The sequence below is a fragment of the Excalfactoria chinensis genome, chromosome 3 (genome assembly GCF_039878825.1).
Source record: "Excalfactoria chinensis isolate bCotChi1 chromosome 3, bCotChi1.hap2, whole genome shotgun sequence".
NCBI classification, from domain to species: Eukaryota; Metazoa; Chordata; class Aves; order Galliformes; family Phasianidae; genus Excalfactoria; species Excalfactoria chinensis.
Genome location: NC_092827.1, coordinates 89,357,138 through 89,381,974, shown reverse-complemented (window position 1 = coordinate 89,381,974; position 24,837 = coordinate 89,357,138). Strand labels below are relative to the sequence as shown.

Here is a 24,837-nt window from a genome sequence, read left to right as displayed (position 1 = left end):
ATTCTTCCCCTGGTAGTGGGTGCTGGATGGGCTTCTTTTGATGTCTGAAGAAAGTAGAGATGGCAAGACTACAGTGTGACTCTGCAGCATCAATAAAGTATGGGTGTTGCCTGCAAGAGGACATGTAAACTGAATGTGGTATTCAGTAAGTCCTTCCCCTTGCAATTCATTTCAGCCTTGGAATCAACATAGGGGCCAATGCAATTATTCCCTTTTCTTCTAGAATTAAAGGTATTTTAGCCAGATTTTTTAAAAGCAAGCCTGCACGCAGTGAAAAGGGGCTAGAACAGATGGGTGGCTTGTCCAGTTTGAGAGGGGAGAAGAGTGGAACCCAGGGACTGCTTGAAATAGAAGGTTTGCTTGGTCCTAGTTATCACCTTTTAGAACTGAAAATCCCAATCCCAAAATTCACAGGCCAAGAATAATGAACTATGAGTAAGTAATTCTGTGGCCATGAGCTGTCATGGGGAACATCAGTGGCCTGCAGACACCTGGTGGCAAATGCCAGCTGTTACGGGCAGCACTGCATGCAGAACCCAGGCAAGGAAACAAGGAGTGGTGGAGTAGGAGAGGGAGAAGAGGGAAGAGTGGAGGCAGGAAAACGTGACAGAGCCTAGATGTTGCCATGGAGAGCAGCTTATGAATTTTCTCCTGTGGCCTGCTATTAAAAATGTATTGCTGAGCTCTTGTCAGCATGTTTTTAGTTCCTCCTTCCATATAGGAAGGACACTTGAATTCTGACCCCACACAGTCCTTCTGGACTCACTGCGGACAGAAGTATACAGTAACTTGACAAGTGAAAGCTGGTGTTTGTAGTTCTTGTCTCCACAGGGTTTGTTGTGGCTCCACCTGTATAAGGTGAGCTTGATGAAGGGTTTGCTTTCTGGTATCCCTAACTATATGAAAAACGCACAGCACACCCCAAAAAGTTGCATGTTCATGACTGATCACAGCTGCTTCACCATGCTGTAATGCCAGTGCTCTGTGACTGTTTATTAGAAGGTTTGTGTCACGTGGTCAGAACAGACTTGACAGTATTTATGTAGCACCTACAGCAGACAGCCCACGTGCATGTACGATAGCTTTGCTTCTGCATCAAAAATGAGAGCTTTTTCTCATTTTTAATCTTTGGCAAAAAAAAACAAACACCAATAATTAAAACTCTGCCTTTTGAGAAACTTTCAAGAACAGGCTGCAAACAGCTTTCATCCTTGGCTTTCCTGTTGGTTTTCTGTAGTTCTGCAGCTCTGCTATATTCTCAACACTTAAAAACAGCTCTCTGAAACATTTTTCATGTAAAGATTTTTCAAACTCCTGTATAATCATATTGTTGGATCATCTCTGTGGCCCTCCACTGGACTCTGTAAGTTCCCCATCTTCTTTGAACTGAGGATCCCAGAACTGGACACAGCACTTCAGATGTGGCCTCACCAGGGCAGAGTAAAGGGGTAGGATCACCTCCCTCATCCTGCTGGCCATGCTTTTTGTAATGCACCCCTCTGGCCTTCTTGGCCACTGCAACACGCTGCTGGCTCATGGCTGCCCTGCTGTCCACCAGGAAACACAGGCTTCCTCTCCAGCAGGTCAACCCCCAGAATATTGTGCAGAAACAACATGTATGAAACGAGAAACACGTACCAAGCAACACCTACCAGCCACATTCACTCTTAACTGATGCTCAGATCAACTCCAGAAAAATAAATCTGTCACTCATGTCATCTTCTTCCCGATGCAATGTTAGCACCTTGCTACCAGTTGCTTTCATTTCCTACCATGTTCTGGCTCCTGTATGGGACACTTGAGAACCCCTGTCTGCCCAAGTAGCACCATAGCTGTTGGGGACACCTGTGCTGCTGGTTGTGGTGCAAAAAGATACTCTGCTGGATATAAGCAAGTTGTAATGCAGGTACAGCCAGCAATTTAGCAACAGCAGGTTGAGCCTCATATATAAGACCTTGGCTTGTTTCTTATTCACAGCTAGACAGGCTTGGTGAAAGCTAATGCAGACCTCCAGTACTGCTCTGCATTTTGAGGCATGCATTTGCAGGCAACAGGCTGTCTGCACATTACAGACAGGGAGGTCATGTCAGTTATTCCTCTGCTAGGGAAAGGAACTGATATGAAAAGGACCGAGACAGTGCAGCCTTCATTCTGCATGATGCTTGCTTTCTTTAATTTTGCTAATGAAATTAGGAGAGAATTTTCTTCAATTTGCATCCTTATTAAGTATACCAGTATTGAGAGGAATAACACAGTTGGCTTCCAATTATAACAATAAGCGTACAGGAGAACAAAAGGCATGACCAACTCTTATGGCATGGGGCTCTTTTCTATGAGCTCTTCTGCCTGAAGTGGATACAGTCATGCTGTTCTGTAACTTTAGTGAGCAGCTCTATTGTGTGGAAACAGCTATTCTCAGTTGTTTTTTTCTGCTGCCATGTAGAATTCCTTGTATTCATGCCATTCGCTGTTAAGCTGGTTGCTTATTCCCTTCTTTCCCCCCTAGCCATGCAGGAACATCAGCTTGTGCTTGGCCATGTCTCCCCCATCCCAGGTTGCTCTGCACCCACCCAGTGCAGGAGCTGAGGATCCAAGTGCCAGAAGAACCAAGGAGATGGAAACAACCTTTCACTAAAATCTCTAATTTTAAAGATTATGATCTTAATTAAACAATTCTCAAGCACCTCCAGAAATAAGTTTTCAGTTTTCTTGATGTACAGCCAAAAACCAGACAAACCTTGAGCCATTCAGTTTATTGCTATTGATATCAAAATATCTTGGATGTGTCTTTTCATCCAAATATTCCCAGCCCACAACCTTCAAAAGCAGACTCTCTGGAAACAGCCCCCCACCTCATTTCAGAGTGGCCCTGAAAGCTGTAAGGAAAGCTTTTTGCTTTTCTCGTACCTTCAGTTCCCAAAGAGTCCTGAAAATAAAAGCTGTCTAACAGTGAAAAATAACAAGGCAAACGCAGTGATTTCACAAGAACTCTGAGAAAGGCTCTCACCAATGAGCTGAGGTTTGTTCTTAATCGTCTATACCAGGGAAAGCTCTGTCTTGTCAGGCACAGAGCAGGAGTCAGGCATCTGTGACACTGAATTCTCATCTTCTAGTATAAAAGTTCAAACTGGCACTCTTTTACTGCATGAAGACAGTACTCAGATACTCACTTGTTTTCCTACCTCTGCCTTCACACAGTTTAAATAAGTGCCAGTAATGCCCATCTCAGGGTGCTCAAATTTAGCAGAAGAGCAACAGTCTAAGAGCAGTGTAAAGGTCCATCTCTCTTGTCTGTCTGCACTCAGTCAAGCACCCACAGTTCAAAGCTAGTCTATACTCATGTTGCCTCCCCCTCTGCTTTTCTGATAACTGCCTTGCAGCTAATTGAGCCCCTTGAAACTGCCTAACAGCAATTGCTCTGCTTGTGGAAGAACACATTAACTATTGCTGAGATGTACTGAGCAGTGAGTCTTGTCTTGCTGCAATACCCTGGAGTCCTTAACTGTGAAGACAAATCATGTTAATTAGGGACTGCTAAGACATAAGACAGAATTAATCCTGTTAGAAAGTTAGATGGGGAAATAGAGCAATTAAAGGTTTTGCTACAGAACATGATAGCTGAAATGGAGGCGAAATAAACTGCACCAGCCTCCAAAGTGCAGCAAAGTAGAAGCTATCTTTTAAGCAGCAGAAGAATGCAGAACACAAACATGACACAGGTGTTTGGATGCCTGCAGTGATGACAGGAGACAGACTTTATACAGAAAACTCAGCGCATACATTTTGTGAGCTGAGGTGTCTCAAGTGGGGACTTAAAAGACAACATGGTAGAGTTATACTCTATAGCCTGAAGGTGTGGTTTTGCTCCCAGGAGTCTGAGATACTATTTGGGAGATCAGAATTCAGTCCTAGCTTTGTTCAGTCAGTCCTGCTCAGATTTACTACCACTTGCTAAACAGTTCTGAACCTGTAGTTTTATTTCTGTAGTAGCATAACTAGGATCTTAACTTTACCACTTTCAGCTGTTCCTTAAGTAACACATTACCAAGGAGGAACTCCCAAACATTTTGAGGCTTCTTTACTTTGAATAAGAAAGATGACGTGATAAAGAAGCATCTGTTTAATTTCTGTTTTCTCTCTCCTCCTCGTTTCAGTTCTCATACTTGGGAACCAAAGTAAGACTCTATTTTCCTAGCAGCCAACTCAAACTATATTGATTTCTGTACTGGAATGGTTTCTTTCTCCAGAGTCATATCCTCTTGCCACCACAAAACTAACAGCTCTTGAACATAAGACACTTTGTGACTTTCAGTTTATTCTTGAGGCACAATTCTCGTTCTTAAACATCAGATGTAATTATTCCCATAGCAATTGGTGCCCACAAGGAGAAAGTGTAAGTTGCTAATTATGCCGTAACAGGTGGATGTTAAGTACACAACTCCAGTCCTTCAGTGTTGCCCTCCGGGTGCATGTGTGCTCACATCTAACAGCTTCTGAGGGGAGCTTCCTTTTTTCTAAGTCGAACAGCATTTTATATCAAAGTGTGCTACTGCTTTAATAGGAATATTTAAAAGGAATATTGATTAGGATAAAAGAATTCCTGCAGTACCTAGCTACTCTTTTGTCTGAAAGCAAAGCTAATGGGAGGAATATTGCTTAGCTGAGCAGGCCAGAAAAGCAGTTAAGCATCAAGTCGTTTTGTGAGATGAGTTCTCTGCAAACAGCCCGTGTCTCTCTGCCGGCCAAGCTGCTTCCAGCATGGTGTGGGTATGAAACTTACAGGGCTTTGCATGCAGACTTTTCTAAGGATATCCCTTAAGCAAATCAATCCACCTGATTACGTCCTCTGGGAAACATCATCTCTAGGAATTCCTATATTCCCAACTTGAGGAATTGGCAACTGATTTAAGTTATAGGACGGGCTTATTTTCCCCTTACAAAGTAACTTCTGATATTAACCATCTAGCTACAGGTAGTTGTTATATAAAAATGCATATACTTTTTCAAGACATAGCAAAGATCTGAGTTTCAAGCATTTAAATGCAGCAAGTAATTATCCTGAGTAAAATGGGAATAGTGCTGCCTCTTATACAATAAATCAAGGATGCCATTTTTCAGAGGTTAGAGAAGACTTGCGTGAAGTGGGTTATACTGAGGTAAGTGTTATATGAAGAGATACTGGAAACTGCCATAGCTTTATCTGCCTTTTATTCTCTTTTTCTAATTCTCATGTTGAATAGCTTACAGTAAGGCTAGACGCAGCAGTAAAATGATTCTACTCTCCTGTGTAAGACTGTTAGAAACACTTAAGTAAAAGCTAAAGGATGCAGCTGAGATGAGACTCAGACTTTAAAATGTCCTTTCTTATCCTATTGAAAAACCATCAGACTGGGGCCAGGGGACCAATCTTGATAACCAGCACTGATGTTGTGGCATCAGACTTTACAAACTAAACAAAGATGATGCTTTTCTGCTCTTACGCCCTCCAGTTTGACAGACTGTAAAGAGCTACAGTTCTTATCCATTTTTCCACAGTGGATTCTAAATTAGAGGCTGCTTTTTCAAGAACTGTGGAATCACAGAAGCTTAGAAGGGACCCACAAAGGTTGTGGAGTCAAACTTGCGGCTCCACACAGCATCGCACCCAAAACTGAGACCCTATGTCTGAGCAGGCTGTCCAGATGCTCCTTGAACTCCAGCACTGGGGCTATGCCCACTGTCTTCTGTTGAAGAGCCTTTTCCTAACCCTTCCATGACACAGCTCTATGCTATTCCATTGTGTCACTTAAAGGCCTGCAGAGGGAATGGAGTTCCTATTTGCTACTTCTATGTTAGCCAGCACTAGTACCTCATTGTGGTAAGCTAGGTATGAACCTCAAGATATTCTCCTTGTTCTAAAGAAAAGAATCTGTGAGTACAGAGGGAAAAATTCTTGAAGGGGCAGGTTCAGCTGAGGGACTCTATCCATCTAGCCTTCATTCATTCCTCTGTTGCTGTATTCCTACTGTGCAAAAAGATCTACTTTGGGCCCAGTTTAATCTCTGACCTAAACCCATTGCCACAGAGCTACACTGGGGATTAATTTGGCTCAATGGGTCTAACCTGACCTTAGCAGCAACTCAAAAGTGCAAACACCAGAAATGTGGGGCAGCCCAGCGGTTGTACAGCTGTGAGAGCAGTTTTCCAGCTCCAGTAACCCTGTGGTTTCTAGGAGCAGAGTCACTGGCTCTTGGCTGCTCTGGAGTACATTAGCTCTTTGCTCTTCAACATCTTGCCATCTGTCTTTGTCCTACCAGTCTTTCTTTTCCTGCCTCACAGAGGCACAGACTGGTCCCCTGCCATTCTCTTCCCCTTGTTTTCTTCTTCCTCCAAATCAAGCATTCTTTAAACTTCATTCACACACAAGCCTTCAAGTGCTATCTCTGTCTCTATGACAGTGACTCAAACTCCTACAGCTTTGTAGGATACTTCCTTCCCTTTCTTTCTGCTGTTTCTACTTGTGCATTCCCTCCTGCCCAAAGTCACTGAAAGACCAGTGCTGGTGAACACAGCAGGGAGCCCATGTGTCTCCCTTTCCCCCCTGCTACTGTCAGAAAGATTAGCACAGCAGAAAGGCAATACAGGAGTGGAAAGGCAACAGTTCCCATACACCCCCAAATCTTTCCACCACCTTAGAGCATGAGTACTATGTGCTTTCTGAAAGACTGAACCACTGATACAGTTATATCTCACTATTCTCTTCCTACCTACAATTCTTTACTCTTTTATGCTAATCCTCATAAGTGTATTTCTACTCTCATTATAGCTTCCTGCACTTAAGCATTAAATAACCCCATGTTTCTACCTAAAGTAAATCACTTTTCTTCAGTTTTGAGATAAAAACATAGCATTCAGTTTTGTTTTTTACAAAAAAGACTTCCACTACAGCATTGTACAAAAGTGACAGTCTGACATTAGAGCTATTCTGCCATCTTCTATTGTGCCTGCAATGGAAAAATAAGCAAGTGTTTTTAGCTAACTGTGCTACAAAGAACAATTTGATAGCAGAAACCTGCTATTGTCATTCAAGGGAACATCTGGTCAACCAAATGCAGTTATGAAAAAATCACCTCAGATTTTACAATGAATTTTTTTCTAGACAAAAATGTCAGTTTCACATGAAATCCAGAGATTTCAGTGCTTTGGGACCGTATCACAAAGCAACAGCATCTTACTACACTTTCCTTGGGGAGAGATTGGACAGGACCATCAGTGCTTGAGGTCATCAGAGCTACCCACAGTGAACTGCCCAACTCCCTCAACCTCTGGAGTGATTAGGACAGTGTGATAATCTAAGCAGAAGGTCCTACTATGGGATCTCAAGTCCGTAATTATTACACCATGCTCTACAAACGAAATGCTATTCTATGGCAGTTCTGCATAATGCTGCATAATGCTGTGGGGAAGTTCAGTGTACTCATTGCAGGCTGAATGGCAAACAATACAAGAGCAGCAGAGCTGGTGCTGTGCACATGAACCATATTATTTCCAGATCTAGTATTAAAGCAATACGAGTCCACTAGAAAAGTGCTTTTCATCTTTCAATCAGTGAAGATTAACAGCTCAGCCAAACTGCTCTGCAAGAAGAGAATATGAACAGAGTTCTTATCCTTCTTGGATTTCTGACTCCGAAAAAACTTATCCTTCAATATTTCTCAGCATATGCAAATAACTGCATATATTTCTTCTGCTTATTCTGTTTTGAACATACTGTCACTTCTCTCCTAAGATGCATACTGAGCAACAGCAGCACTTCATCTAGATTTTTTTATCATAGCGTTTTGTCACTATTAATGATAACCTAGCATGAGGCAGTGTCATTATGTATGCTATCATTATCTTCCTTCTGAAGAATGAAAGAAAGGAGGCAGAGGAGCTAAAGCGTGGACTCTTGAAGAATTTTAGGCACCTAATTCCCATTGAATTCAAGGAATTCCAGCCTAAATCATACCTGGGTCATGTCTAAAGCCATAGCAAAAGGGTTGTCAAGTACTCGATCAAATTCCTTATCTCTTTGTTCAGTCTCACTGCACTCCAAGGCTCTCTGCAACAGTGAAAGTTAAACATAGACTAAGATTATGAACCTATCCATTTCTGAAAATAAGGATCTACCAGAAAAATGACAGAACTGCAGACTGTTCAAGGTAGTCATGTTTGTCTGGAAAATGTCTTTCCTGTGCTGTCATAATTAGTGTATCTGTTTAAACAACACTGGTTTATTTTGTTGGGTGGTTGTTTTGTTGTTTGTTTGTTTGTTTGTTTTTTTTACTGAGGAGAACAGAACTGATCTAATGGTGTATTATCAAATGCTTAAATGGTGCCACTACACAAGAAAGAACAAAAAATGGTCTAAAGAAAACCAGCTGCCAGGCAGTCACTTTCCTTTTAGTATAGGTTGTAAGCCCGTATCAGAGTCAGCAGAAGGGAACATGCATCTGTGCCACAGCAAATCAAGTGCAAAGTCTTACTGAAGCTTAAATAAGCTTAAATTTAGCTTAGTTTAACCATGGTTTTGCACTATGCACTTCCTGGGAGATGCTTTCTTCTGCTGCCTCTGTTGTGAGGTAGTGTAATCTCACTGCCTCAGTCAAACTTCTGATGGAGTGCATCAGTGCTCCAGAAGTCAAAGGAAGAGTGAGATGGGAAACCTCCATCAGCCATTGTAGCCAGAGATCACTGCCAGGCACTGTCTTGGTTGGCTGGGGTGAAGCGAGCTGAGGCAAGAGGAGGAGAGGCAGCTGGCAGTTACTTATTTGCTAGCCCTATTATTAAATACAGTAGCTCTCAATGCTACACATAAAAAACATGCAAACATCTCTCCCCTACATTCTCTGCCATGAACAGTGCATGGAGGAAAGAACCCTGAATGTTCAGCACATGCTTCAAAGAACTGATGTAAGTATCTCCATGAGCACTAAGTGCATTGAGAACACTTGCTCCAGGTGTTCTATAGTCAACGAAGTTAATATGGCTGTAGGCTGTACTAAAGAAAAGATGCTATGGAAGAAGCTATAGTAGCATTACCGAAATGAGGGACATGCTGTGTTTCATTGGCTTTCATTCATCTTCCTCCATAGGATGGGAGGAGAAAATAAGATTAAAAAGCTTGTGGGTCAAGATAAGGACAGGGAGATCACTTACCAATTACTGTCATAGGCAAAACAGACTTGACTCCAGGAAAATTAATTTATTGCCAATTAAAGTAGGTCTGGATAGAGAGAAACAAAGACATTAAAACATCCTTCCCCCTTTTTTCACCCCAAGTACAATTTCACTTTTCCATCCCTGATCTTTCTACTTCCTGACTGCAGTGAGCAGTTTAGAGAAGTGGCTGAATGAGGAATGGGAGGAGAGTGTAGTTAGTTCATTGCAGTTTCTCTGTCACTTTTTTCTCATCACACTTTTCTCTTGGTCACTGCTAATCATTCCATGGGGCTGCAGTCCATAAGGCTGCAGTCCCTGCCAGGATTACCTGCTTCAGTGTTGGCTTTTCATGCCAATTTCTCTGACCTCTCACAGGGGCTCATCGCTATTGAAAGCTTGCCACCAACACCAAATAAGCATATTCAGAAAGAGCTACCAGAGTCACAGGGAAGGGCAATAATAGGAATAAGAGGACTCATGAGAAAGATAGAAGGTCTAAGTTTCAGAAATATACAAATGTACTGAGACACGGTAGCTGTTCGTGCATTAAGAAACAGCCCAGAATTATTTGAGCTCTTAAATGACAAGAGGAGATCTAGCAAGATATGTGGGAAATGTATGACGTGTTTTGAAATGATTAAAGCAAATGTCTTGCTTTGCAAACCACCTATTGGGTAGCTTTCATTTAACTTCAGGTATCTGCGAGGGATGGGTCTCTCTCAGGCAGTTATTTTTAGCTCCCTTTTAGTCAAAAAATTAAAGAAAAAAAATATGACAAAGGACCCCAGAAAGTGTGATTCACTTAACCTGCTTCTGAGCAGTAATGAGCCGCATGCTGATAGCGCCTAATTCCTTCTCACACATTGTAACAGCAGCCAACTCAGAGTACAGGTAGACAAATCCCATCTAACACGTCCAATGAAAAGAACACTTGCCAGTAATTTATTTTGTATAAATAATACTAATACACATTAGCACTTGATGTGGTATATTAGCTAGCTATTCAACTCCTTTAGGAGGAGCTGCTGCTACAGGCGGGTTATTGCATCCAACTTTGTCCATTACCGCTCTCTCTCTGAAAATCTAACACTGGACAGAGTGAATTTGGACTCCTCTGCATTCAGCGTAGAGTACAGGCATGCTGTTATGGGCACAGAAGGAAGAGAAGACTTAACTATATTTTTATGGTACTCCTGTAATACTATTGAAAATAGATTTAAATGTTATTTTTGCGATTCTTCCACGTGGAGAAAGAAAATACAGGTTCTTTGTTCTGATGTTTACGGTTTGTCAAAATGATCTCGATTGTTGTCTGAAGGCTTTGTGATGCTGATAAAATCTGTTGGTGCTGGTTTTTTTTTGCACTGACAGGATGGCATCCCTTAAATTTGATGTTAGCTCCTTTCATATTACCTTTCTCCTTGAGGGTATCTTTTTACAACACGACAATGTTTGCATGGCTCAGATGAGCACTGTTGCTAAGGAACAAGTGCCAACTGTGTACTTAAGACTTTGCCTTTAAACATACAACTCAAGGAAGTATTTTTCTTTTCATTACACCCCTGTATTGTATGTTTCTATCAAGACTTCTAACTGTGATTTGACTCTTGGGGTTACATCTCTATTACAGTCCATTGGGATAACACCTGTTCTTTTCCCATTGTCTGTGCAGTGCCACAGTGACCTACACAACTGTATAGGTAACAAATCTGTTTTACAGTTGTACATTTTAAGGCCACAGTAAGAGTTCATTCTACACTGTGATGTAAACAAGTGGGGATACAGTGGAGCTGAGCTACTGGCACAGAACTGCAAGAACTCATCTAGATCTCTAGGATCTCTTACCAGTTCTAACATCAACTTCATTTAGGAAGTTATTTTCCCAGACCTCTCCATTCAGACCACAGACAGTCTAAGTGTGACATGTCTTCCTTCATATTTCTGTTTCCTAGTGGCCTTCTCAAAAAAAGACTTAATTGCACTGGAATAAGGTCTCATGTCAGGTGTTATTCCTTTTACCAAGTATACTGAAGAACATTTACTAGCATATCTATATATATAACAAATATATATAAAACCACACTAGTAAGGGTGAAATCAGAATGTCTCATGATGCAACAGCCTCAGATTTATAGCTTCATTTATTGGCTGTTTTAGGACAAACAATTGTCAATGGCTTTCTCACTTATTACAGTAAACTAGGAAGAATCTTGTCTGTTTTAAACAACATGAGAGCTCCGTCCCACAAATTCACTTTGAAATAATACTTTTCACAGTAGCAACCACAACAGGTAAACTCATGCTAGTGCTTACCTTTGAGCCTAGTTCTCTTGGTACTTTTAAGGTACTATGACACCATGGACTTGTCTCATAAATGTTACGAAAAAGCAAAAATGAACAGATGTGAGACAAAGTGTTTCTAGGGCCTCAGCTCCATAATGCTCTGCACAGTGCAGAATCAGGGTTTTGACAAGTGAATTTGTTTTGAAACAGGAACATTTTGTACCTGTTTTGTACTGGCTCGGGTGATCACTGCACTAAACAGTGTGTCCTGGAGCCCTCAGAGATGTCCTTTTTGTAATTTCTCTGAGCTCTGTCTTGGCACACACTGATTAAGTAAGCGGTGAAAGAATGTATAGTGATATGAGAGTGGAACACACATACACACGGGCCAGATTTCCAGTCAAGCCAAAGCTACTAGAATCTGCCTACCACAAAGAAGAACAATCTTTTCTTCCTAGTGTCAATAATGCTACTGCATTTATTCATTGTGGCTTCAGTAGGACTCACTGTGTAGCTGCCAAGCAACAGTGGTTCCTAGGAACTGATACTTGATCTGAATTCCATTCATGGCTCCACCACAGATTTCTTCTATCAGCTGCACACATCGCAAGGAGATATGTCCCATTTCTAGCTATGTTGCCTTGAATTTACCCTTCAAAGAGGCTCCATTCAATCTTCCATTTTGATGGAAATGTGGATTTGCCTCTTGGCACAATTTTGAATAAGAAGTTATTTGTATTCAGATGTGTTGGTAACACAGAGTGGTTGATGTCTACACACAGAGTTCCCCTGCTTTCTTCTATCCACACTCATGGCTTGCCTCAAGCTCTGCCTTACACCTTGGCTGCTATCTAGGTCTTTGCAGAGGAGATAAAAAGAACACTAACCTTCTACCACAAATATAATGTAAGGGGGTTAGCACTCAGGGCACAAAGACCAGGTTAATGTGTGCAGCTGAACAGTGTAAATAAAATGAAAGTCAGGTCACCTCATGGAGTCACGTGCAAAGGAGAGATATAATTTAACAGTCCAGTTCAGAAACTTGGCAAGAAATGAACTATCTAATTGTATCAAAACCAGCCCGCTTATTGTTTCAAGGGGTTACTTGCTAGGCAGACCCATGTAACTGGGCCTAGAAGCAGCACCCTCATCTGCTAGGAGGTGTCCCTACCCACAGCAGTTGGGTAATGATCTAGATGATCTTAAAGGCCTCTTTCAATTCAAACCATTCTATGTTTCCATGCCTTTACGGGCCATTTAACACAGCAATTTCTGTGGTGCCAAGTTGTCATCTCCTTTCCCCAGTGCAGCATATCGCATACAATGCTGAATATTCACACATACAAAAATCATGTTTATGGAAATTAAATTGTCATAGCAACAGAAAAGGTCTCACAAGGATTTTAAAAATAGAGAATTAACAAAACACATTTATGAAATCTAAGATCCATTATTTTATGAATGCACTTAAAAAAACATGCAATAAATGGTTTTCTACCTACGTAAGGATAAAATCATTTAAAACAAAGATTTCACTTCATGATGCTGCTATATGTAATTGATATGTGCAGACCTATAAATACATCTTTTTAACTAAAAGAGTAAAGGTCAGTTTCATCTGGACGTTGTTATACTAATGTGATCATCGGGCTCATTATATCTCAAGTACATTATTTTCATATTTTATGATTCACACTTTGTAAAATGAGTCAATTTTTCAACATAGTAAGCTTGTAACCATGGCACATTGTAGCACAGTTTATTAATTTCCATTAAAAAAACCTCAGTTCTTCAGTGGCCAATAACACTTACTTTATAAAGTCACATACTCATTTGACTGATTTTTTTTCCCCCAGTTCTCAAGATGAATTTCACCATTTATGTTTCTCACTCTATAGAAACTGTCCTGTTATGACTTTTACAAAGCAATTATCCACAGACTCCAGCTGACAGAGTTTGTAAGCGTTGTGTGGATATTCAACAATGCATGTATCTTGCTGAAAAAAACGCCTAAATAAATAACAAGCTGCTGAGATGCTGCAGCATGTTCAAATTCACGTTCCCAAAGATGGCAGACTTAGTCCCCTACACAGCACCCTTTATAAACATTAGTGAAGTTAGAAATGCAGAACATCTCTGCATTGAACATGACCTTGTTCACTAATTGTGTTCCTAGAGTCCTTCTATTGGCCATGTTCACTCTGCCCACTAGCCAGGTTTGACAATTATCCATTCTGGGCATATTCTTTAGGTATGCTTATAACAGGAATTTTTAATTTAAGTTAGCATGCTACCAGGGTTGTTAAGCACTGCAATAGGCTCCTCAGGGAGGTGGTTGAGTCACCATCCCTGGATGTGTTTAAAAAACATTTGGATGTGGTGCTCAGGGACATGATTTAGCAGAGGGTTGTTAGTTAGGGTAGTATGGTTGGGTCATGGTTGGACTCGATGATCTTTAAGGTCTTTTCCAACCTGAGTGATTCTATGATTCTGTGAATCTATTCTAATTAGCTTTCTTCAAACATCTCATATTTTCTACCTTGGATATTTCTTGATCACAGACTTGAATGCATAAGTGTCTGTGGTTTTGTCTAGTCTACTCGAGTCACGGATTAGTTGGCATATTTTTGATTTAAAATCTCAGTATAATATTGCTGTCCTCCAGTGTTTAAAAGGCATGAATCAGATTCTTCAATACTGAGACTGAAAAACATGTAACTTATTCTTTCTTCTGCCCTTTCTCACTCTTTTTTTTTCTTGAGAAAGCATCATATCCCTGAATCCTTCTCCAGAGCCACGAAGGTTGGTTACATTTTTTCTCTCCTCTAAAGAATAGTTTCTCATCTAACCAAGAGCCTTAGGGGACAGGGTGCCAAGGAAACACCAACTATTGTGGCAGTCAGGATTGCATTGTTAGGCCTTTTGAAGGACTGTCAAGTAGTTAGAAACTAAGAGTTTAGTCTCTCTCTTGGAATGGAAAAACTGAGCTTTGCACTTTCTATACAATAAAGATAGTAACATTGCTGGAGGAAGTACTGTGAAAACCTCTGAGCAAAAAGGCTGAGAGAAAAAGTGTGAAAATTAGTACTTCGAGACAAAATTTCAGTTTCCTCCTACTTAATTTCCTTGATTCTATATGCTGTGAAACCTAGGAAGCTTATCACTTTACAACAGAAATCAGCAGTAAGGTCAAATTTTCTCTAGGGATTTTCAAGTTCTTACAATATTTTCATTTTGTGCTTCCTAGTTAACACAAATACTCAAATAACCTGAAGATAGGAGGGGAAAAAAAGAAGGAAGAGGGACTGAATCCTTCACTTAATGAAAAAGTTCCCTAAGTTCAGCAAAACCAGGGAAACATGGGTTTGATGTGGCTGGAGTCTCTAGAGAAGCTTGGTCAATGCAGATTTTTCATTGACATGAAAGTCTGAGTCCATGTGATGCCCTGGCCCTAACTTCTGATTTCTGTGTGATGCTAGGTCCGGCTATCTGCTGCCAAATACTACTTCTACATCAGTTTTGCTATACATGCATCACTACATAATTGCTCCAGTTCACACACCAACATTTGAAGGGCAAGTGGGCTCTCTAACTGGAGTTTCAAATAAGACAGCACTGAAGTAGCTGCAGTAGAGGCAGGGTTTTTCTTCTGCTTCCCTTACTGTTGGAGCAGCAATTTCTAGCAGAAGCAGATAAATGAAGACAAGATATAAATGAAGACTAAATACAAAAGAACTATAGAATATCCTAAGTTGGAAGGGACCCATAAGGATCACTGAGTCCAATCCCTGGTTCCACATAGCACCACACTCTGGTGAAAAGCCTTTTCCTAACACCCAGGCTAACCATTTCTGACACAGCTCCTTGCCATTCCCTTAGGTTCTGTCACTGTCACCAGAGGGATCAGTGCCTGTGCCTCCACTCCCCTTGTGAGGAAGATGCAGAAAGACTGTTTTAGGTCAGACAGATTTTATAATCTGTAGAAAATAAGGAATTTCATTTATATTTCTCCTTTCCAGGTTATCTCCGAAAGCTTTCATAAATCTGTTGCAAACTCCCATCTCTTTGACAAATTTAGGCACTATTTTAGAATCCTTCTACCATCCAGTCTCATGTCTCTATGAAACATAAAATTGTATATGGATTCTAAAATTCATTCTTCTGCTTTATGCCAGCTGCTGCCACCTATTGGAGTTTTTGTTTAAGGTGCTGTATGTGATCTGATGGGTAAGAAAGAGGCCGAGAAACCTGAGTTCTGCTTCCCTTTTCTCCCTTCACTATCCTATATACAACCTCTCTGTTCTTTTCATGTTGGAAAAAAGGAAAGGGCAACAGCTCTATAGCAAAGTTTGCAAACCTTTATAGTGCTCATAATACATATAATTTACCTCTATCCTGTAATACACACTGGCCAAAATTCACCTGTTAAAGAACTCTCCTTACCCAACTTGCATCTTCAATGAGATCATGAGGTCTTCAGCTCTGTGTCTTGCATCAGAGCCCTGCATCTGTGATCCTGGCTGGAGAATTTGATGTTGTTTCTCTGTGTTATGGTGGGTATGGAGCTCTTGGAAGAGGAGATCTCCATAAAGAAGGGGAAGTTGGACTCAATAATCCTTACGGGTCCCTTCCAACTTGGGGTATTCTATAATTCTGTTCAAATCCTTTCATTTGTTTTCTCTCTTGCTGCAGGAAGTTCCAGTTCCTTCCCACCAAATCTCTGCTAATGCACACTCCCAGGCTGTCCTTTTCTCCTTCTGGGCTTGATTCTCTGTTTTGCTCCATGTCACACCCTTTGTCTGGAACAGCTTTCCAGAGTCCTTAAAATTCAATTGGTTCACTTGGCCATTTAATATTTCTTCTTTGCTGTCTGCCCCCACCTTCACTCTTAATCTTCAAGTACATCTGTCCAAACTGCATTAAATTACAAACTAGGCTGCAAGATGCTGAGCAAACCCTATCTCCTCTCATATTCATTAAGTAATTAATATATCCACAGAGCTGCGGAAGCTACAGCAGTGAACAAAAATGTCATTGGCCAGTTCTTTTGTCTTCTATTTTGATGAAAGCAAAAGGTGTGGGGGGGTGAATTTGTTAGCATATAAGTTGGTCTGGAAATGACTGCAGGTCAGAAAGCAGCAGCACTGGCTAAGTACACAGCTTGACAGTGAAATGAACCAAAAAGTCCTTACAGACACAAGTAGAGCTCAACAGCAGACCTTTACCAACCACAATGAATGAAGAGTAAAAACTGACCAAACAACATAAACAGTAGTAAATATTTGGACTGTGGCAGAGCCAGTAGTTATAAGAACAAGGTGTTGCTGTGCTTGTGCTGTGTATGTTCATAGCTGCATTTGTAAAGCAAGAGCATGAGAGGATGATAAGAAGATGTACAAGAGACCATGTAGTCTCAGCAGATTAACACAAGGAAGGGGTCCAATCTAAAACAATGGAAAGGGAGGAAGAAAAGAATATATAAAGTATTCAAGTAAGTCTGAGCTAATAAAATACAACCGCAATGCAGAAAGCAGCTTTTTTCATAAAATACTGCAAGGTACACCTTTGGATGCTGATTAAAACTCAGGGGACATGCCAGAGGCATTAGAGATACAACTCTTATTGGTTTTGGCTGATTGAACACATAGGTTGGAGTTGTCTCAAATGAGAAAGTTTTTCACTCAGAGGGTGGTGACACACTGGAACAGGCTGCCCAAGGAAGCTGTGGATGCCCCATCCCTGAAGGCATTCAAGGCCAGGCTGGATGTGGCTCTGGGCAGCCTGGTCTGGTGGTTGGCGACCCTGCACGTAGCAGGGGGTTGAAACCCGATGGTCATTGTGGTCCTTTTCAACCCAGGCCAATCTATGATGATTCTATGATGATGAGGAGTAATTAGTCACTTATTCTGATCACAAATAACCTGTAAAGTAATTTTCAGTTCTAAAAACTTGTTTGTCATTCTTGATGGTCCAGACACTTCATGGAACAAAAATATTCCAGACTACTGAGTGCTGGCAAGATCTTTGAATGGCTGTTTGCTACGATCAGCCAAGTAAGTTATATAACACACTTCTAATTCTGACTTTTATCTGTTAAAAAGGAGGAAATCAATAGCCTTCTCCATGCTGCCCAGAGCAGAACCTGCAACAGTAGAAATCTGCAGATCCGGTTGTTCTTATGCCCAGTGTTATATCTCCACAAAGAATACTTAAAGACTACAGCTGGTACCACTGCTTGTTGTACCATGGAACAGTAACTTGTGAAAGCACACGTTCTACCACAGGTCTCCTTTCCCGCCTTTCACATGCAGGTGAAGAATCTACCACAAAGAACTTGTTGATCTTTTCAGCATATGGGCCATTTTCAGTGGATACACAAACTTGATAAGTGAACACTACAGACAAAAGGGTTGCTCTGTATAATTACACTGTCATGAAAATACAGCTTCTTCCTGCAGACTACCACTGGTGTATGCAACAAAGGCTGAAGGAGTCTGCTAGCTACAGAATCCCAGGAAGTAAAGTTCATAAGCACAGATTCAAACACCTGAAAACTCTTAGTTTTCCACATAGGGTCTTGTCAATCAACGACATTAATTCATTTGCATACCCACAGGAAAGAAAAAGAATGAATAGGATCACAAATGCAACAGCAAGCTTGAGTTTTAATACACAGCTGACTGAAAGTCTCAGCTTCTTTTTGGTAGTGCCTACCTAAGATAAGAAAATGTGTTTCTTCCTTAAAATTCTTTGTTTCACTAATGAAGACAACGGGTATTTGCTTGAGGCATCTAGTTACAATTCCAACAACAACAACAAAATGGGTATTGATAATTTTAAGTAGATCTCATTCCTGCAGCTTTCCTGAGTGGCACTTCCCGTGCTTCCCTTCAGCTCTTAAGAGAGCTCATTCTGCTGAAGAGAGCACTAGCTTCTAATGAGATCCTTCTGCTCAGCTTGTATAAATCAAGACTTCAAGCAAGCGGTGCCACTTCAGTTTACACAGCTGAAGGACTGGCCCTTGAATTCTGTCGTGGCTGAAGCAGGATGCACAGATAGTGCAAGACTCATGATGTGGAGGTGATACACTCAGGAGCAGGACAGCTGTGCAGCACAAAGAAAAAGGCTGTGCAGGCTGGGAATCGTCCCTTCTTTCTCTTGTTGCCTGTGAGAGGCTGTCACACATGATCTCCACCACAGGCTATTCCATGCCTCACAGGTGGCTGCTCTTCTAGCTTGTGCTAACATAATCTTATGCTATGTATTTCAGTTACTCTCTGCATAAAAATAGTATAGATGTGTAATTCAGGCTGCGATCCAAAAGTCCACCCCCTTCCTGACACGAGGGATTCATCTTGGAGAATACCTCATACTTAATTTCACTCGCTTCTCACATTCCCCTCAAGTTCCCCCCCTTTTGCTTCCCCCTCCTCCCACACACGTGATGTTGAGAGAAGGAAAAACGGGTAGGAAGGAGGGCAAGATTCCTGTGTATCATCTCAGGGAATGACAGAGAGCCAGATCTTCTCCCACACTGACTGGCACGCGGCAGCTCCAGGAGAACACAGTCTGCCAGCTATAGGGCACGGCCAGCCCCTTCGTTCATCTGCCATCTGCAGCACGTACTGGCTGGAGGTGCACGCTGCTCAATCCTGCAGGAATTGCAAAACAAACCATACCCTGCCATTCACTTCTGCCGGCGTCTTTCTTTGACTTCCTCCAGATCTTGTTGGGTCACGACTTAGCCCCATGGCCTCAGAGACATCCCCCGAGCCCCTGTGCCACTGTCACCTGTGTGATGCAGTGAACACTGGCAGTCAGTAGCACCAGGGCCTTTGCTACAGCACTTACTGAGGACACCAGCTCCCTCTTCTCCCTTTCACACCAGCTGCTCCTTTTATGAACCTGAACTAGGGACATGCTCCACCACACTCACATGAGGAAGACTACGCTAGATTACAGAAAATCCTGCTTTAGGACATCTCTGAGTGGTTGTGCCTATCATAGTGGGTGGAAGCAGTGCACAGCTGAGAGGTTGTTCCACAAAACAGACGACAAGCAGGTGGGCTCATCAGGCTTCTCTAGGCTGTATTTGGTCTGAAATTGATTTTTTGGCAGGACAAGTTGAACGTATCCCCTGGGTATGAAACATTTCACCTGAGTCTTCTCTAACATTTATACAAAGAGTAATAAAACCCAGTTTACAATGCAGAACTTGCAGTGCTGGGTCACTACAGGAAACCCTGAAAATTATCCCAGTTTCTCTGTTGAGAAAACAAACACATAAAAAAAGTGTGTGTTGGGGGGGGGGGGGGAAGAGGGGGAAGGAAAAAAAAAAAAGGAAAGAAACAATTGACTGTAAACAAAGAGAAAGTGTTACTTCTCCTGTCCAAACAGTACTACAGCAAAGCATAAACAGCATAAGGTCCTTCAGACCACCTGTGTATCTGGTAGCTGGCATTAGCATGCAATTTCTATGGGGGTGTTACTGATTTAAGGTACTGGGCTCTAGTGAACATGTACTGGTCTCCAAGCAGCGGAACTCTTGGGTTTATCCAGTATTGCCCATTTTCTTGCCCATTCCAGTGGCTTCTGACCCTTTATTGCAATTGTGTTGCAGAGACTATAAATCAGTGAATACATGCCAAACAGAAGAGGGACTGAATTCAGGGCTTGGAAAACAGAGAACTTCCATTATCACATATATACAGATGCACTAAGTAGGAAAAATACACAGCGAGCCTGCAAAGCATTACTTTAACAAGTTATATCTCTGTACTGCAGGAATCGATGGGAATTTTGCCATTTACTTCACTGGGAACAAGTTCAGATGCTAGATGAGAACACTTCACATCACCACAAACATTATTTGTTTTACAAGTGTTGCTCAGTTCACAGAGGAGGCTGAAGAGATCATGAGATCTCTCTTCATCCTGTTCCTACAAGCAGATCTGCGTTCCTCCCATTTCCCCTCGTGTGTGGGCTGTGTGATACATGACAGGATTTGGTTCAGACAGCAAAAAGCTATTCTACTTGGGTGTATTATTGCCGAGTAAAATTTCTATGAGAATGAACAGGACATTAGCAGCTTCATTAAGAGAACAGTTCATTTATGTTGGACTATGTGCTATGCTTTGCAATGCAGAGTATGGGGTGTATCTCCAAAGCAAGAGAGAATGCCACAGGAAAGGACTTGTTCTGTAGTTTGTTTGTTTTGCTACTTTCACAAAGGTGACTGGGCTGAATGGTGGTATGGACAGCCAGAAAGCACCGCTGAAATCAGTACTCTGAATGGAAAATCTTTAGACAGTTAAAAATCAAAACTACCTACCTAACAAAATAAGACCATTTGGGGTAGGTCCAGCCACCTGGTGATAGTGCAGCCAGCATGGCTACAAAATCCAGATTCACGTCAAGCATGGGCTGAGAGCCTATATCCTAGCATTTAGAAGGCAGCTCTGCACTCTGCCACCCTTTAGTGACCCTTTCCATCAGAGGGAAGGCACAGCACCCACTGCGTCCAGCAGCAGCAAGAGAATTGCTGGGGCAGATATCTACACCTCAAGGTAATCCCAGCGTGGGGACAGTTCATGGGCTTTGCCCTCCTAGGATGAGGGAAGAACAGTGGGGGTTTTCTAAGGTGCTGTCAAAAGCAGCATTGTGAAGCGTAGGATTAGTCAGAAGTGGTAGGAAAACTGTACAAGAAATCTCCTTTATAGTTGTTTGTTTTTTCTTCTATGCCTACAGTGGAGACAGAACCTTCAATGCGATGGGAAGCTACATTCACTTAGCTCTGATTCTGAAAACTTCCCTCTGAAAATGGTGGGGAATTAAGTGCTAAATAACAATGGCTCAAAAAATCACGAAAGTACCAGGCTGGGGAGCTTGATTCATTACTCTACATTCTTCAGGTGCCTGTGCTAATGGCTGTGACAACAGCACACCTCAGAGTGCAGCACTACAGCTCTGATACTATTACAGCTTATATCCCAATGCCTTTCTTTCCACAGGAAAATTCAGAGGAACTTAAAAAAGCAAACATTTTCCTCTGGAACAAACCTGTAGTCTAATAGCACACACACAGGAGTAGCAACAGCTTATACACGCTGCACACAGCACACCAGGTTGGGATCACTCTTTAATCAGAAGGACTTTCAGATTCATTAAGGAATGAAGCCACCTGGAACAAATAAAGCAGGTGTGTGTGGGGTGGGAGCTTTTGTTACTGCAGGGTGAGCTTCACTGTCAGCCCCGGCAGCAGTGTACGTGGAGCTACAGGAGGTTCAAGGTAGGATGGGATCTTGTGTTTTCCCAAAGAGGAGCACTTTGCTCTCTGCCAGATGGCTCGCACCCTGCCTGCTGTTCCAGGTGTCTTTGTAAGGCTCACTCTTCTGGCTCCGGCTGGCCTCAAGCTGAGTTAAAGGTAAGGATTTCTTAATTAGAAGGGGTCAAACAGAAACATAAAAGGAATTACAGCCGCAACTTAAGGATGCGTTATCTGTACCTCTCACCCGGGACTCGCCAGCAGGAAAAAGAGAATCACTGTGTTTCCCCGGCACCCGTCCTTCAGGACCTCGGCAGAAAATCTCTGAGTTCCTGCCTTCGTAGCCCTGGGAGCCACACCGCGATCCGCGGGACCCCACCTCCCACCTCCCCCCTCCTCAGCCCCGGGGCGCGGCCGCCGGGCGGTGCGCGAAGCGCCGCTCCCGTCGCGAAACTTTCCGCAGGGGCTCGCTCCTTCCCTCGGCGGCGGCGACGGAGCTCCTTACCCAGCCCTGGCACGAAGGTGTTGAGGAAGAGGCAGATGACAGCCACGGGAAACGGCATGTAGGGGATGGCTGCGCGCAAGGGGCCCTTCTTCTCCCGGACCTGCACCACCACCCCGCTGGAGGGGGCAGCGCCCCGGCTGGGCTCCCCGCCCGCCGCGCTCTCGCCGTCTTTGGGCAGGGGATCCATGGCCGGAGCAGCGCTGGAGGTGCCCCGCCGGGCTCCCGGCAGCCGCCGAGCGCGCTCCCGCTGCCGCCTGGCCCCGCCCGGGGGCTGGAGCGCCCGTCCCCCGTGCGCGCCCCCGCCGCTGCTGGCTGAAACCCTTCGGGGGTGCTCGCCGCCCGGGCGGATCGCGGTTCTGCCCTCGGGGAAGGGTCCCTTTCTGGTCAGATGATCGTGTGGTTCTATGAGCAGTTTGATTAACTTCAGTGAAATTAGTACACTGAATGCGTTAAGTGAAATAGCTGGCAGTGGTGTAGAATGCCCTTCCTAGGTTAAGCGTGTTAGTTTTCTGATGGCTGGATTCTCAACAGTAAAAACATAGACATCCCCTCTAAAATGTGTCACTCGTTTGGAGTGGCTCCTACTTATTTCCGTGGGCACTACAATAGATGCAAAGACCACAATAGCACTATTTCAAGAGCACGTTTTCAGCTACAGAATGCAATCTTTGAGCATAGTCACCACCATTAGCTGAGCTGTGTGGATGAGCTGGTCGAGCTGATCTTCATTTTGTGGTGTGACAGCTGTGCGTGGCTGCCCAGAACAGAGCTCGTCTTTCATGTTGCTGCTGCTGAAATGCACCACCCACTGCCTTACTGTGCTCACATCCACTGTTCATGTCCATAAATGTTTGGTGATGTCAGTGGGGGCCCTTTTTCCTTCATGGAGGAATTCGGTGACACCCTTTTGCCCTGTACGCACTTCCATATCAGACATCGCTGCATCAGTCTGTCTCTCTGCTGCCATCTGTCCCATGGCAAGAAAATGTAATGGGATACTACCGAGAAGGTTCAGCCTCTGCTGCCACACCACCAACACCCACCTGTGAAGTTGTGGGCCAACATCATAAAATAGGAGGCATCATTTTCAGAGCAGCCCTTGTATTTCGGTGGTGGGATTTGTTTGCTTGTTTACTGCATGCCTTTCATCCAAATATTCTTCTGACTTCTTTTTGATTAAACACGCAGCTTAGATGTGTTTCTGGAGTGTGCTGCCAACCTGCCTTGGCTAGAGGTTATTTGGTTTTTAAAGCGACATCATTTATTAATATATAGATAGTTCTTGACATTCTCTTATATCCCCTATGCACAAAGTCACTGAAGAGCCACATCCTTCCTAGAGAAGGATTGAAGGAAGCAACGTGGACTGTCTTTCTCTTTGGGTTGGCCAAGCCGCAGCCAGGTGACAAATCCTCATGGCATGAATACAGGCTAATTAGAGCCTGTGCAAAGCAAAATGCACAGCTGGAACGTAATCAATGACTTACAGTGATATAATTCACTACAGACTCAAGCATATGATGAGATAATATTGGTTCTAGAAACTGTGTGGGTGATCCCACTAAAAGCAGGCAAAAGGCCATTGTGGAAATCTCCCAAATAGAGACAAGATGACAAAGAAGAATTGAAACAATATTTGGTCAGAAGTACTTCAGAGAAGGTTGTGCTTTTGTGGGGTATTTCCTTGGATTATCTGGAAGCATTCAACAAAAAGGAGTTAATTTGCTTATTTCCTGTATGCTAAGTCAGCTGCGTGGTTAGTTAATGCTGCAGGTGGGAGTTCCTGTGGGAAGCATGTGCTGGAGCTTTAGTCAGCATCCCCAGGTTACTGTGTGCCTCAGGCTTGGAAGGATCCAACACGTGGCTCATGGGCACCAAATCCCCAGTCAGAGGGAAGAGCCTCCTGGCTGAGTTCAGGGCTTACAGTCATTCATGTTAGACGTTAGCTGACTTTTGAGGAGCTGTATTGTGAGACTTTTATAGCGGAAGGCTTTTCTTTTACTGGATTTCAGTGATGGACAACCAGGCTGTATTTCAAATTATATATTTTTTTTCTTCTTTCCTTGCTTTGGGAAAGGAGGAAGTCTGCAAACTGAATACCTTTGGCATACCTACAGTAAGCATGGGTCTATCTCTGAAGGAGGCCCTGCTGCTGAGCTTGGATCCTTCCCAAAGCTGTTGTCTTAAGTATCACACCAGCATACTGAGAAATACAGTAACACAAATCAATTGGGAAATGTTATTAACAAAGACAAGAGTGAGCTAAGCAGCGCTATTCCTCCCTAACAGTTCCCCGGGGGCAGGAGTAGATCTGTGCTCCAATTACACCGGATTAATTCCAGTGTTGTGCTATGTGTTGTGACTGGCAAGCCTGGTTTAAGGAGCCTGGTTTTCTCTGAATATAAAAGATCAACTAAATCCATTTATGTGCAGGGGAACAGAGTTCTTGGATCTCAGATCTAATAGTGTAATTAACAGATCCATTTGATCAGATGAAATTGGGGATGGAGAGCTACAGAGAGGGGTGCAGAGGTGTGGCTTGTTCACTTGGTACCATTTGTGGCCCATGTAGACTCTTATGACTGGACTGTTAAGGCACTGA

General features: G+C 42.8%; 1 protein-coding gene across 4 annotated transcripts in view; it reads right to left on the bottom strand.

Moving 5' to 3' along the window:
• The window catches only part of STUM (stum, mechanosensory transduction mediator homolog), a 36,497-nt gene extending 13,985 nt beyond the window's left edge, over positions 1–22,512 (bottom strand). For all 4 annotated transcript variants that reach the window (XM_072331598.1, XM_072331599.1, XM_072331596.1 and 1 more), the window contains exon 1: positions 22,236–22,512. In XM_072331598.1, coding sequence (XP_072187699.1) covers positions 22,236–22,422 — 187 coding nt within the window. In that variant the 5' untranslated portion in view covers positions 22,423–22,512. The remainder of the gene's footprint in view (positions 1–22,235) is intronic.
• Positions 22,513–24,837: the final 2,325 nt, after the last annotated feature.